At 39.5% G+C, this 14,979-nt stretch overlaps 3 protein-coding genes across 4 annotated transcripts in view; all 3 read right to left on the bottom strand.

Moving 5' to 3' along the window:
- Nucleotides 1–2,707, bottom strand: part of slc5a9 (solute carrier family 5 member 9) — a 9,825-nt gene extending 7,118 nt beyond the window's left edge. The window contains exons 1-5 of the mRNA XM_072681645.1: nt 2,549–2,707; nt 2,367–2,438; nt 775–879; nt 443–607; nt 199–304 (exon numbers count right to left, since the gene is read on the bottom strand). Of these exons, the coding sequence (XP_072537746.1) occupies nt 199–304; nt 443–607; nt 775–879; nt 2,367–2,438; nt 2,549–2,677 (577 nt within the window). The 5' untranslated portion in view covers nt 2,678–2,707. The remainder of the gene's footprint in view (nt 1–198; nt 305–442; nt 608–774; nt 880–2,366; nt 2,439–2,548) is intronic.
- A 412-nt stretch (nt 2,708–3,119) lies between these two features.
- Nucleotides 3,120–5,276, bottom strand: mrpl55 (mitochondrial ribosomal protein L55). Its single transcript, XM_072680875.1, has 3 exons — nt 5,106–5,276; nt 3,918–4,119; nt 3,120–3,397 (listed from the first exon to the last, which is right to left on the bottom strand). The coding sequence occupies exons 1-3, from the start codon at nt 5,147–5,149 to the stop codon at nt 3,248–3,250; spliced, it is 396 nt and encodes a 131-aa protein (XP_072536976.1). The 5' UTR covers nt 5,150–5,276; the 3' UTR covers nt 3,120–3,247.
- Nucleotides 5,277–5,899: 623 nt separating this feature from the next.
- Nucleotides 5,900–13,803, bottom strand: paox1 (polyamine oxidase (exo-N4-amino) 1). 2 transcript variants are annotated; one of them, XM_072681643.1, is made up of 9 exons: nt 13,590–13,803; nt 13,340–13,391; nt 11,713–11,868; nt 9,535–9,958; nt 8,472–8,665; nt 7,950–8,199; nt 7,712–7,824; nt 7,274–7,431; nt 5,900–6,583 (listed from the first exon to the last, which is right to left on the bottom strand). In XM_072681643.1, the coding sequence occupies exons 1-9, from the start codon at nt 13,662–13,664 to the stop codon at nt 6,428–6,430; spliced, it is 1,578 nt and encodes a 525-aa protein (XP_072537744.1). In that variant the 5' UTR covers nt 13,665–13,803; the 3' UTR covers nt 5,900–6,427. The 2 variants fall into 2 exon arrangements, with proteins under 2 accessions (XP_072537744.1, XP_072537745.1); XM_072681644.1 differs by lacking the exon at nt 13,340–13,391 and having other exon boundaries at nt 13,590–13,669.
- Between the last annotated feature and the right edge of the window lie 1,176 nt (nt 13,804–14,979).

The following is a 14,979-nucleotide window of genomic DNA, read 5'->3' as shown; positions in this document are numbered from 1 at the left end:
TCATGTCATTACTTGAACTTGAACATGAACTTGAACTCAACCAACTCCAACACCTGATGATCTGTTTGGCATCTTGCTTTGTCTCGTTGGTACATCACATCGTTTTTTTATGTTTCTCCACCAAAAAGACAGGTATATGATATATGATAAAAGTACATCCATGTCTTTTCAGCTGTCAGTGTACGGTTTATTAGTTACCAGCAATAGTATAGAGTGCTGTTACTGCAAGCAGCACTACAGTGGAGACGTACAGGTCCCATCCCAGCGATACCTGAATGAATAAAGCTCCAGAGAAAATATCTGTCTGGAAAGAGCAAGACAAAAAGAGAAGTCTTAAAAGATACACCAGTAGTTCAGTAGAACTGACCCCCAATGTCATTTGAACCCAACACCACCAGCAGTGTTCTGGGCTTTGAAGTGGTTAAGGGCTTAAGATTCTTACTGATATCTTGGTGAAGATGTAGAGAATGAGAGACAGCACACTCATGTAGATTCTAATGCGCTGGCCCCCAAATCTCTTCCTCAGGTATTCGGGCATGGTGACCACTCCAGCAGAAATGTACACGGGCACAAAAATCCAGCCTAAAGCAATGAGGACCCATGCCGCCTACCATAAACATAAAGAGCACAAAATGCTCATCAGACTGCACTGTTGTTGGCAAATTTTGAAATGTAAGGCTGTCTGTGGCCTTTAAAGTAGAAGTGATAGCAATGTTGTTCTGATAAGGTCGGGCAGTAAACTATTCAGGATGGGGAGCAGTTGCATTGACTTACATTCCACTCAAATCCCCCGACGGCGATTCCCCCTGCTGCCCCAGTCCCTGCTAATCCAATGAACAAGCCACTGCCCACGTTACTGGACATCAAAGAGGCACCAATCTATCAGGACATAACATATTAAAACAGTCTGATTCTCTGCAAAGCTCATCGTCTGCTCACTGAAAAGGTCTAAGCTAGGCATGATCATCCTGCTGGTATTACTCATTATTAATTGCTATTATGTATAATGCATTTCAACATGTGTCATTAAGATGATCAAAACAGGAGCTAAATGCCAGGAAACTGTGTTATCTCTATATTCAAAACCTCCTTCCTGATGAATGCCTGAAAATGAGCAATGGAAACAGAAATACTTCCTTGTGCACATACACATGCGCACGGGAATGTTTGGACACCCTTGGCCAAATTACAGTTTTTTAATTGTGAAGTGGTAAACACAGCCTCGTAGCCAATCAAACATAAATCCAATATTTTCAGCAAATCCTGAAACAGTTAGTCTGCTAAAATCACCCACTCTTCTTTGCAGAAGGCCTTTAGTTCTGACATTCTTGAGTAGTCTTGTGTGTACAGCTTGTATAAAGTCTACAATTAGTCTAAGATATGTGGGTCAGGGGACCGCAAGGACCATTCCTAAGGCAACAGTTTGTTCACTGGCTGCAACGCAACCCCAAGGCATGATAGATCCACTCCCATTATTCACAGTTGGCAGGGTGTTCTTTCCATGAAATGCAAGTTCCTTTCATTCTCCAAATGTACCCCTGCTGATTGTGGCCAAAGACAATTTTAACTTCAGTCCAAAGCACTTAAAAACTCATCTGACTTCTCTAGATGTTCTGTAGCATACTTCAGACCATGATGCAAGGTGTCCATCTTATGACTCTACCATGAAGATTATGATTGTACAAGCAACGCTGCACAGTGGAAAGGAGCACCACGCTCTTGCAGGTTTTTGACATTCATATGGGGGGGTATTGATTTGCAGCTTACAAGCAGTTCTCCACAAGTAAGGAGTAAAAAAGTCTTGGTCTTTGAGATCCCCTGAACTGCCATATATTAATACCACTCTGCACTGTGGAAACCACAAGCCGAAAACACCAGGCTGTCTCCTCATAGGCTTTCCTGCCTTGTAGGCATTGGTTACTGTTTCAGATATTTAGACAGATGTAGTTAGTCGAAGGTTTGAAACTCAGAGGATGTATAAAGTTTGGGAATTTGACTGAGCTGACCATTTATATTTACATATAACAGATGACATGGCCCAGGCCTGATTTGGTAATCAAATACATAATATAAGCTTTGCAATGTTTAGGGTGGCCAAACTTTAGGACAGGCCACACAGATCATTAGATTTAGTTTTGTTTTTTTTTTATTATGGAAGACAGAGTTACTGTACAAACAATGTGTTTGACTGATTAGGATGATTAGCTCAGAGGTTGTGTTCACTACATCTTAAAAAAATGTCATTAGGCCCAGAGTGCTGTAACTTTTGCATAAGACTAAATGCAATTGGATGAATCAGTAAATACTAATGCGCTATAGGGCAATAGTACAGAATAACTACAATAGAAACAGAATAGCAAACTCACTGGCCACCATGTCATAGATCTGCCAGCTAAAAAGTATCCTCCAACTGTCCCACGGTTTGCCCTGATTGATGACTTTCAAAGGGGAAAAAAAAATCAATCATTCACATTAAATCAACACCAAACCATGCATTTGCCATTTTAATCACACGTTCAACTGAGAAACAATAGACAGTTCAACCTACCCATATTCCCACAGCCAGCACAAACACAAAGTAGACCACGATCACCACAACATCAGGAATCTCCAAATTAAACTTGCCATTCGGCTCAGGCTCCGCCGTGCTGGTTACGAGCTTAGCTGCAGCTGTCATTTTAAAAATGCTATGGAAAGAGTGTGAACTTTGAGGCGAGCATGGATTCAGTCAATGATTACTCAAGCTGTTATCAAAAATGTTGAGAACTCACCTTATTGGTGATACATAAACCGGAAACACGGCTGAGAACACCTTCCAATGAGGATGCACTGTGCACAGACCTGGGCCAAGAGTTCCCAGCCCATCAATCAAGTCATTGCACTACTCTACTCTCTTTAAAAAGAGTGGGTTCTTTTAACTAAACCATAGAAGAAGCAATTACAATGCCTGCAATAGAGACCCTTTTCAACTAGTGAACCCTGTAGGGTTTAAAGAACCTTCACTTAAAATGTCCTTCTATGGCATTGCATACTGTTGTTCATCAATATGGTTAAGATTCAGCACAGCACACCTATCTAAGGTAGCTAACAGGGGTCCAAGAAAGAGATCCACAATCACACAGATTTCATCAACCTTTAATGGCAAGATGATGAAGAAAAACCACAGCAGTGGAAATGCTCTGTACATGGGAAACAGTATAAATACGCTGAATGGAGAAAGTCATTAACACCTGGACTTCCAGTCCAATCATGTCTTCTTCCAGAACTTGCTGTAGTCATCTACTTTAAAGTCATCTTCAAAGTCATCCTTCTTTATCCTCCTTATCTTTTTAGGATCCCTCTTCCGCATCCTGGCCTTCCTCTCCTCCTCAGAGAGAGTGCTAATGTCCACAGGCATCTGGTGGGGGGAAAAATGAGCAAAGAAACATGACTGGAAGAAAGCATGCGTATACACAGAACGCACTTCTGTACTAGAGGTGAGCATTACTTTGGAAGATCTTGACACATATTACTATATAGTAGTACTATACTACATATCTATATAGTACTGAAAAGTGCTCTTTAGCTTGTAAAGAACCATTTAAACACTCAAAGACTGCATTCTATTCTTTACACAATTTTATTAGACCTCCAAAGTACTTGTAACAATTTTTTGTATTTTGTTTTCCAATTGCTTCAGTTTTCTTACATGTAACATCATTGTTCCTGAAAACATCCAATTAAATTTATAGTATGTTATATGCTGGAGTGTATTTAAACTGCAATACTTTTATACAACCATTAAAACTGTGTTTTGGCTCCATATTTTTACTTTCACTCATTCGACTTTTTATAAGTACTCCGAGTTGAGTTTCTCTGTACTTGTTTCAGTCCTGTGTAAATGAATGTACAGATATAAATGAAAGCATCATACTAACCATTACTATTCTTTTAGGCTCCCTGTATCTGATGTTGATGGTAGACCCATCCGGATGCACCAGCAAGACTGGATACATCCGCTCATATTTCTGTCTGCCATGACGCACCACTGAGGTTCTGTTGGAGTTTGACTGAGTGTGTGTGATGTGAAATGAGGAAGCAGCAACTAGACACCTCTGGGAGACAACGTCCTGAAGACACCTACAACAAAAAAACAAAAAAATAAACATCGTATTTAGAGAAACAAGATAATGTACTTTGATGAAACACTGTTTGTGACACTTCTACTAGTTTGTGTCATAATCCATTTTCCAACTTTTATTTATTACTTAGGCACAGTGTTTTGTTGTGACTATATATATATATATATATATATATATATATATATATATACACACACAGTATGGCCTCTTCCCGTTCTGCTGTCCCTCATAAAAAAACAAAAACAAAAACAAACTAATTTTAGCTTCAACATCAATGGACAGAGCTGTACTGATGGAGGATGAAAAATAGGCTGTTTTACCAGTCGGCCCATGACTTGATGGGCTGGGGAGTGATTAGTGTGTTTACATGTGTACATGCTTGCACAGTTTTACATTCAAAAAGTGAGAAGAACAACATGTTAACTAAACCAGCTGCATGAGACCCATTACACTCAAATGTACAGAGACCCAGAGGTTTCAAATGATATCAAATATCAAATGATATGTTGATATTGATGTTCTCTTGATTGAATAAACCATTTCCTCAACATCATAAAGTATTCCCTCAATTTTATAACTGTTCCCTCAGTTTAACTACAGCAACAAGCAACTTACAGCAACAATGAACGAGGGAATGGATTGTTAAATTTAGGAAACAATTTATTAAATTGTGGAAATATATTGTTACACTTTATTAAACCGTAGAAACAGACTGTTAAACAAGGCAAAATATATTTAAATATTTTTTAGATGTTAAAATGAGGGAACGGTTTATGTATTTATTTTCTGGCTGCCTTGGTGTCAAGTTATCCTGGATAACATGAAGCATTTATAATATACGCAAAACAGTCACTTATTAGCCATTTCTGGGTTCATGAATGTAGGTTTGTAAGCCTTTATTGAGGCTGTACTCGCCAGTTCGTTCACTGGCTATAACTAAGCTACACCGCTGATCCGCGCTAAGCTAAGTGTTTAATCACTCACCTGAACAAACCGCTGCCATTAATCAACACTTTCTGCAGAGCCATTTTCAGATCATCAGCTTGACTTCTGCACTACTGCTGTCTAAACAACCCCATCCAACAGTTAGCTACCAGCAGAGGATGGAAAAGGTCATCATACAGCACACAGCACACAGCGTGCGAGGTGCTCGTGTAATTTCTACCGACCAGAAACGCGTCGCGGGATGTGGTTCCTCCATCCTCTCCTGTCTATTTATTAAAATGCCACTAAACAGTAACTCTGTTCATCCATTCAGTGGAAATCTGAATTGCGGCGCAGTGTGTAAACAGCCTTGTTGTTTTACACATAGTTACAGATTTAGAAAGATCGCGTTTACACTGTCACACTTTTACAACTTCAATGCATGTAGAAACGTAGAGGCACATTAAATGCATTGCATGACTTTGCTATGTTGTTTTTTTATAGGTTTAATTATAAGATTAAACTGTGATTATGCTCGAATAATGTGATTATTGTGTGTAAATGTGTTTCTCAACAAAACCAACATGTAATTTGACCAGAGGTGCCCATATTTTGCACGACTGTATATGCACTGTTTAGACGAATTATATTTCTAAACGTTAACAAAATGTAAAAAAAAAATTAAAAATTAAAAAATAGCAAATGTGCTCTAAAAAGTGCAAAAAAAATCATTTTATTTATTCACTTTTTTATTAGGATTTATTCACTTATTTCCACAAAGACAATCAAACTTTTTTTTTTTTTTTACCAGGGAACCCAAACTTTTGGATATGGAACTAAGCTGGACAAACAGGCAGTTTTTAGTGTAGTGTTTTATTACTATTTACATCCATATTTCACAGGTTAGCTGTTCCATTCAGATGAAATGATTAATACTGTTGTCATGTACAAATGAGTTATTGTTTGAGTTATTGTGTCATTAACATTAATGTCTACCTTGAAATAAACAATATAAATGGTGGAGAAACAGGATTGAATAATGAAAAGCACAGAATACAATCTCCTGTTTCTTCAAAAATATTCATTTGGTAAGCAAAAGGTTGTGCAAAGCAAGAGTCAGTGTGAGTACATACTCTACCATTTGGCATAGGCTTAATGATCAGATCATTACACTTCTGAAATCTGAAAATGACATCATATCAGAAATTAATTTACAATCGGCATGTACGTTTTCCATGTGTATGATTGTGTAAGACTGCACTGCTTAATCATAAAAAACACAAAAAACATAAAAAACGCAAATAAATTATGCGCTTCTAGAATTGTTAGTAAAAGAAAGACACTGTGGAATGAGTCCCTGAACAAGAGGAATGGATTTTGCTTTAATCCTGAGTGTTACAGTGAACTGCAGGGGGCGCTGTTCTGCCATAACGCTTTGCCAGTCTCGCTGCTTCTCTGTGTCCAGAGAGGAAAGCTCCCTGCACTGTGCTGTACATTGTCTTTATGGTCGCCTCTCCAGAAAACAGAACCTGAAGATCCTGAAGCACAAATAATCTAATTATATTCAATTATATTATTTTTAGGCAAAAGGTGTACATACATACTTATATTTGCAAAAGAACATGACCTGTACTGTGTACGTTCTGAAAAATCCCTAAATCTATCAATACATCTGTATTATTATTACTACAGTTACACCGATCAGCCATAATATTGAGTAGGTCCCCCTCGTGCCCCCAAAACAGCTCTAATCCACTGAGGCATGGACTCCACAAGACCTCTGAGGGCGTCCTGTAGTATCTGGCACCAAGTTCTGTAAGCTGTGAGATGGGGCTTCCATGGATCGCTTCAATGACTCTTGGGCTCCCATAAACCAGTTCACTGATTGTCCTTCTTAGGGGTACATTTAGTAGATACTGACCACTGCATACTGGGAACACCCCAGAACACCCCACCCCAGACCTGCCTGATGCTAGTTTGGTCCTTGTCAAAGTATCTAGATGCTTGTCCATTTGACCTGCTTTCAACACATTAACTTCAAGAACTGACTGTTGACTTTCTGTCTAATAATGTCCCGGCCCTTAACAGGTACCACTATAACAAGATAAACAATATTATTCCCTTCACCTGTCAGTGGTTTTAATGCCATGGCTAATCGGTGTATAATGCACATCATAATATTCATAAAACGTTAGTCATTTAAAATGTATACATATATATACAGTCACCTTGCTGGGGTTCTTAATGCCCACCAAAGGCTGGGCCAGGACATCCATGACTTGGCCATCCACACCAACGGGAATGAAACTGTAGGAACCACGTGTGAAGTTGTTTCTACGCCACTGCGTGCGCAGAACACTCTTTGGTGGAGGAATATTTGGATTTCCTGGACAGAAAGAAAGAGAAGTGTTCATACTGTTCCCTGACAAACAACAAAAGAAAGAGCAGGCTACATTTTCCCAGCCTTCAGCTGTTCAGTGTTGCTGAGTCTGTGTCCACTGCAGCCTTAGCCTTCTGTTCTTGGCTGAAAGACCACAATTGTACAGACTGGTTAAACTGCATGAGTAGGTGTGCAGGTCTTCCTGATAAAGAGCTCTGTCACTGTACATTCAAAAAGCAGAAACATTTCTATAGGTTTAGAAAGAAAGGATGTGTGGATTATTTACCAGTAAATATCCGTATATGTTCAGTGATGGCACTGGATAACTCCTTCTCTGGCATGGATTCAATCAGGTCAGCTATATCTCCAGGACACCAACCAATCAGAACATTTCCAAACCTGGAAACAGAAACATTTAAAATCTTTTCATATTAACAATGTGCTAAGATGTATTCCTCAGTAACTATATGTAAAAAAAAGGATGCATTTGTAGACTTAATTACATAATTCATCACAGCAGTTACCTTTCCTTGGGTGTCATGACAGTGAACAGGTTTAGGTGTTTCAGCCACTGAGTTTTATTGGTGGACACAGATTCAACTGAGTCGTCATCCCATATAAGACTTATACGACTGACATTACTCTCCCAGAAAGCTACCTCATATTCCAGAAAGATCTTAGCAATATTGCCAAAACACAGCTTATCAATCACCTCCATCTTCTCCCCTGGGAGGCTGGGGCTAAAAAGGGTGGCTGCCTGAGCTTTCAGACAACCTGTGAAAAACAAAAATGTACTTTTAGGCTACGCCCACACGTATACAGATATTTTTAAAAAGTCTAGATCAATATCCGGGTATGTTCCCCTTCTAGTACCAAGACTTGACTGTATCATTATTATATGATAAAATGTTAGCTTGAACAAGACGGACATTCTTGTTTTTTTATGTAAGTTTAAACCACATAAATGAACCAGGTTGGGAAATAAAACACTTGATATCACAAACATCTCATAAATGCATGTTTCTGTGTGACTGAATAATACTCACCAAGAGAGATGGTGACGATTACATGATCTGCCAGAATCTGTTGTCCATCTTCACACACCACACGTACAGGGTACGCCAGACTGTCTGTACCAGGGAAAGATCCATCCCACTCGATCTTAGCCACGGTTTTATTCAGCAGCAGCCGTTCCTCAGGGAAGTTCTCAGCTAACGTTTCCACCATTTGAAACATGAAGCTGAAACAGTGAAACATCAATGAGGACATTCAATGAATCCTTATAGTGCTCCCTACAGTGCCCAAATAATTCACACCCACATCACTCCAAAATCTTTGCTGCCTGCATTGGAGCTATGTGCCTAATGCAGCCAAGAAGTAATGAAAGCTTATAGCCACCCTCTACATTTACAGCATTTGACTGAAGCCCTTATCCAGAGTGACCCAAGGGCACTTATTGGTGTATTAATCGCATACTGTGAGCTGTTAAAAATCTTTATTGCTTACATGCTTTTGGACACTGATTGATTTACACTGACAGCCAAACAGATTGAGCAGATGTTCCCAAGTCCAACTGTTCTGGAGATATTTAAAAGGACTGAGTCCTTATTTCTGGTGGATAATCACAATAAATACCAACAAGACAAGGCAAGATGGCATACCACTCTTTAAGTGGTGTGGTGTGGAATTTTTAGGCGTAGAAAAAAGATGACTGAACTGAATGTAGCCAACACAGGCACAGTGTCATTAATGCAATGCACCAAAGGCTATTTGCACTAATTGTGTCCCCTTAACTCTTCAGCTTGCTAAAGTGAGTGAGTATGTAAGTGTACTGTTTAAGCCACAGATGTGAATCTTTCAATACAGTGTTGTCTCATTTTTCATACATCATACAGAAAATCTGCCTCATGGTTATATGATGAATTAGGAATGCAGGTTGCATGACGGTAACCTGTTAGCTTCATTAGCCTCATAGCTCCAGTGCAACGCCAAAGAAGCAAAGCTCAGACTCCAAGCATGCCTCGGCTGATCTTACTTCTGGGGTAAGGGGAAACTGTGTAAAATGTGTATTTTGTAGATTTTTTTGGAGCAAGCGAACCCACACCTTACCCTTCCACGTTGAGATCGTCCCCCATATTGACATAATACTGCCATGAATCTATAGAGACGTTATGAAGGTCTGAGGCTGCAGTATTTATCAGGTAGTCTTTCCCAACCAAAGCGAGGACACTCTGTACGCTCTTCTTCTCGTCAGCCTGCCAGGCCTCAATGACACCCTGAGCTTTCTCTGCAAAGTGCTCTCCTAAGCTTTTCCCGGAGTTATTGCCGCGTTGCCGAAGGATTCCTTCCCCGGCCTCATATACACGCTCAGCAAAGTCTTCACTGACTTTGTGTCCGTCACGCCTGTAAAATATGGTGTTTCCCTCATCAGGGACTTGGCTCAGGAAGCCGGATTTCCTCAAAAGACAGTAGAGTGGGTTTTCTTCAGACGCACCATGGATATACTGAGCCCCAGTGTCAACCCATGCCTTCCCTGTGTACAACAGTTCAATGTTGGATCAATGTGACAAACAACTAAAGCAAAAAAACAAGCAAGCAAATGTGCTAAGTGGTAATATTTGATGATATTTAATTCAATGTTTACTTCTTTATTTACGCCTTGCGGAGAGTTATTTAAGGTCAAGAAAAACATGAGAAGTGAAATTCAGATCACGTGAAAATAAGACTCACATTTCCTCTTTCACCAAACCAGTGGTTGCAGAACTCACCTCAAAGTTTGCAATCGATTGAGACACATTTTATAAGCCACAAATTAGTCAAGTTTTAAACACTGTAAACATCACTTAATGGTATTGTTAGATGTTTAATATTTAAAGCATTATGTAAGTTATAAAATGATTAGATGAAAAAAGAAATCCTGTAGTTATGTATACAACAGCTTTCTATCTAAGTGGATGTTTTGAGTTCTGATGATGTAAAAGTGTGTGCATGTGTGTGTATTGTACTCATGTGTGTATTGTACTCTTGATTATTATTTTTTTACTTTGTCCAAAAAGGCTCTGCCAAAATCCTTCACTGTCACTTTTGACATAAGCAACTGCAAAACAGCATTCACCTCACAAAATACAGCACATCCTAGATCTGTAGCTTTGTCTCCTTGGCTTAGGCTTATGGTAAGAAACCCAACTGTACTCCACTAGTGTCACTGCACCTGAGTGATCGGATTACTAGGTATGTCCCCTTAAGTGTTAAGAGTTATGACAAAGTTTTGGAAGAAGGACCACGCCCCAAACTCCTCCTCCTGGCCCTCCAGCCCCTTATATAACCCCACTTCTCATTTCAACTCTGTGTCGAACAAAAGTCGCACACACCTCCACCCTGTTTCCTCCATTTTATATATCATTCACGGCTTCACGCGCAGACCATCAGCCCCGCTAGCAAAGAGCCCTTTAGTACATGCCGTCAGTAAAAAAAAAAAAAAAAGATGAAAAGCTTGTGTATATAACACTACACAAAAATCTAACTAATATAAAGAGCAAACAAATTGGCCATCATCAACCATGTCCGAAGATGCGTGCAAGTATGGTGGCCAACCCCACCCACACCTTTTGAGAATGTGATAAGATACAGTCTTTTTAGGAGACAATATATGATGTTATCAAATATTTTTGGGGTTCTTTTTTTATTAGTTTATGTATCTTGGGGATATAAATAAATATGTTTTAGACCGTGATATATATTTAACAAATATCCTGTTAATAGTGAGTAAAAAAAAACTGTAATGTGAAAATGGTGTAAGAAGGTACCTCCTACTATTAAACAATAGGTAGAAAATGTACTAGACTTGACAAAAATAACTGAGGGGAAAATTATTAGCTAATAATTGGAGAAATTGACAGTATATGACACCTCAGAAACATAAGGATGAGTAGAGGTGAATCCAAGAATTCTGTAGCCTTCTGATCATATGCAACCCTTGTTAATGTATATATATTCTAATTTTGTTTGTTTCCACTATTGCATTTATTTCATGAATATTACATTTATTCTTTTTATTGTTATTGATGCTATTTTGATTATTTGATTATTACTCAAGCATATTGTGGACAATATGAATAAACACAGCCTTTTCCCATCATTGCTTTAATAACACGTATTGGTTTTATAATCTAACTGGTTTTCATCTCTCTGCACTTCATGGCACATTTACACATGTATCTGCAACCTTACATTATTAAAAAAATGACTTCTAGCTTCTTGTATATAAAGTTAGGATATTGAGCTTACCTATAATCGCTTTTGCTATTCTGCCCCCAACCGTGCCCGAAGCTTCAACCACAGTGAGATCAGTAAAGCCTAGTTCCTTTAGTTTAGTGGCTGCTCCAAGTCCAGCCACACCAGCACCGATCACCACAATCCGAGGCTGCTGGCTGGTCTTCATAACTGCGGCATTAAACAAACAAACAAACAAAAAAGAAAGATATTAAGGTTTTCATGAGGTATAATGCTGGAGATCTAACACCTAGCTTGGTTTACGTTCAGCTTTCATCTGTAGAATCTGATTACTACAGGCAGGTGTGTTGAAACTAATCCACGCAGGATAGAAGAGCTCCAGGAATAAGAATGCACACCTTTTGCATAATACATTGTCCTGTGATCCTGTGACTAACAGGAATGTCTGTGTGAGGAATGATTCACAGAAACTTCAAATGACCATACATCTCTCCTTCCCCCAAAGAAAATCGACCAGGTTAAACAAGGTAAAAACCTTTAGCTTTACCTAGTCTATTGTCACCTATACTTCTATTATACTAGAACAGTAGCTCCACTGCCACACACTATATTCCAAATAGCTAAACACTGGTATACTATTTTAGCATGAAAAGCACCTAAATCAAGGTCTTTAAACAGAATGTCCTACAATGTAATGTAATACATGTGATACACTCCTTTAAAAGCCTGCAGGACCTACCTAACAGCTTACAGAGAACAAACATCTAATTTTAGTCATGCCTTTTATTTTGATCTCCTGCAGCAAAATGTATGATGTTATCAGAGATATCCTGGGATTACTGGGATTATTTTATGTATTAGGTTATTAGGTATGTTTTGGGTATAAATAAATATGCTTTAGACACTGATAGCTATTTAACAAATATCCTGTTAATAGCGAGTAAAAAAGCTATAATGCAAAAATGGTGTAAGACGGACCCTCTAACCATTGAACAATGGGTAGAAACAGTTAATAAAATGACTTACCAACTTCAAGTGAAAAATAATTTGCTAATAATTGGAGAAAATAGACAGTATATGACGCCACAGAAACATAAGGATGAGAAGAGGTGAATACAGGACTTCTGTAGCCTTATGATTATAGGCAACTCTTTTATATATATATATATATATAGATGTTGTCTGTTTTTTCTATTACACTTATTTTATTAATACTATGTTCATTCTTAGTACTACTGATTTTGTTGCAATTTTGCCTTTTTTTTCATAATTGTGGCATGATTGTGTTATTTTATTTGTTATGTACTCAAGCATATTTCAAATAGCTAACTGACAACATCTGGTGCAAATGAAAAATGTACTTTTCCTTGTTGGGAAACTGAAACTACTCCTTTGGTAAGACATGCCTGAACAAGGAAAGCACTGAACCTACAGGACAGGATTCTACTAGCAGCAGGACTGGCAAACACTGGTATACTAGTTCAGCATGAAAAGCACCTAAATCAAGGTCTCCACTCAGAATGTCCACCTGTAATCCATCTGATACACTCCTTTAAAAAGCCTGCAGGACCTACCTAACAGCTCCCAGAGAATAGTCCTGCCTGCAGCGGCACAAATCTGACCAGTAGCTAACTCCCTGAAGAAGCCTGCTCCCAGAGAGAGCTAGCACCAGCTACCTTACCTTTGAAAGGGTCTTTATGGCTGGATGCGCTCAGCCTGAGCGTTGTACTCGTCTGCAGGACACAGAGATGGGTTATTCCACACCATCTGCAGCACAGAGAACCGCCTCGCAGAAACGGGCTTTGACTTGAGTAGCCGCAGCCTTACAGGTCGGTTATACCATGGTTTCTGTTATACCATGGCAAAACGACGAGGTCATCGTCGTGAGGTTAAACAGTCATTAAAGCTGTGAGAAAATGGCTTTTACTGACCATCACGTGAAACGTGGCAGTAATCCAGCACTTCACTGCGAGGGTTATTCTTCCGCTCCTCTTTCCCTGAACCATGTTTCCGTTAGCAGAAATCTCTTCGTGCCGAACTGAAACCCACTGGGTGGAATTCCTCAAGCCTGCGACCGTCCTCCATTAGACACTAGAGGCCGCAAAAACACCACAGTCCTCCATCATACACTGTGAATACACACGGTTTCACTGGAAAGGCCAGCTAGCGAACACGTTAATGTCCATATCTGAAATGTCTTTTGGTGGAGGAGGAGGTGTTGTTGTTGCTTGCAGGACCACAAAAATGACGCCATTTTTAAATTAGCTATAGCCAAACTAGCGCTACGTGGCTAATATAGCTAGTGCTAGCTAGCTAGCCAACATGACTAGCGCTAGCTAGCTAGATACATATTTTAAAGTAAAACAAAGGCCTGAAAATCACATCAATTAATGAATTGAAATAAATAAATAAATAAAGTAAGTGAGAGGGTGGTCTGAACAAATGTAGCTAGCTAGCTAGCCTTTCATTTTTGAGATCCCACCAGATGCAGCACTAGCTAGCTAGCTATGCTAGCCAGTTGCTGGACAGGAATGGCTTAGCTAATGAGCCGCCTGATGCTTCCAGTAGTTAAATTAATGCTAGCCACAGTTACTACTATCAGATTTATGGCAGCTCAGATTTTCCCCCAAATGTTTTTCCCCGAGTTTGCTGCCCACAAACACCCCCTCAAGTCATAATGTCTAGTTGGAAATTCCGAGATCATTTTGATACCCGAGTTAGCATCAACTTTTTTAACATGGCAGAGAAGACAGAATCAGTGTTGGGTGGTTGATCATTTTGAACAGTGCAGCTGCTGTTAATGGTTGGTTGTGAACTTTTATTTTTCTCCCTGATCTCCGTGTTTTTAACTTGATAAAGAACCCTACTATTTATCGTTCTATCCATAGCAAACTGACTACTCTGCTAGCGCCGCGCAAGTTATTAAAGATACATTAGCCGCCATTTTTCATGTCTCTCTGGCCACACAGCACTTGAAGGTGACACAAGGTCCAACTAATTCCGACTTCCCAAGTGAGAAGTAGGATCTTCAGGCTAGGCTCTGAACTAGAGTTTAGATTCTTTGCCCGAGCCCGAACTCAGGCCGGGTGTGGCTGAGATTTCCCACCACTTCCCTCGGGCCCTGTCGGGTCGGGCTCAAGAAAATGGTCTGTAACGTGGCCTTATTAATGCTATTTTATATAAAGTTTGCAAAGTGCGGACCACGCCTGCTTGAGTGAGGAAAGTTGCTCGTGTGCTAGCCTGAGGATCGTTGATATGTGAGCGGATGTAGCCGTGATAAGCTTGGGAGGACCATCGTCCAAGTCATCGAATGTGGGTGGT

Source organism: Salminus brasiliensis, chromosome 6 (assembly GCF_030463535.1).
Source record: "Salminus brasiliensis chromosome 6, fSalBra1.hap2, whole genome shotgun sequence".
Taxonomy (NCBI): domain Eukaryota; kingdom Metazoa; phylum Chordata; class Actinopteri; order Characiformes; family Bryconidae; genus Salminus; species Salminus brasiliensis.
The sequence above is the reverse complement of the archived record's forward strand: the minus strand, read 5'-3'. Positions and strand labels throughout refer to the sequence as shown.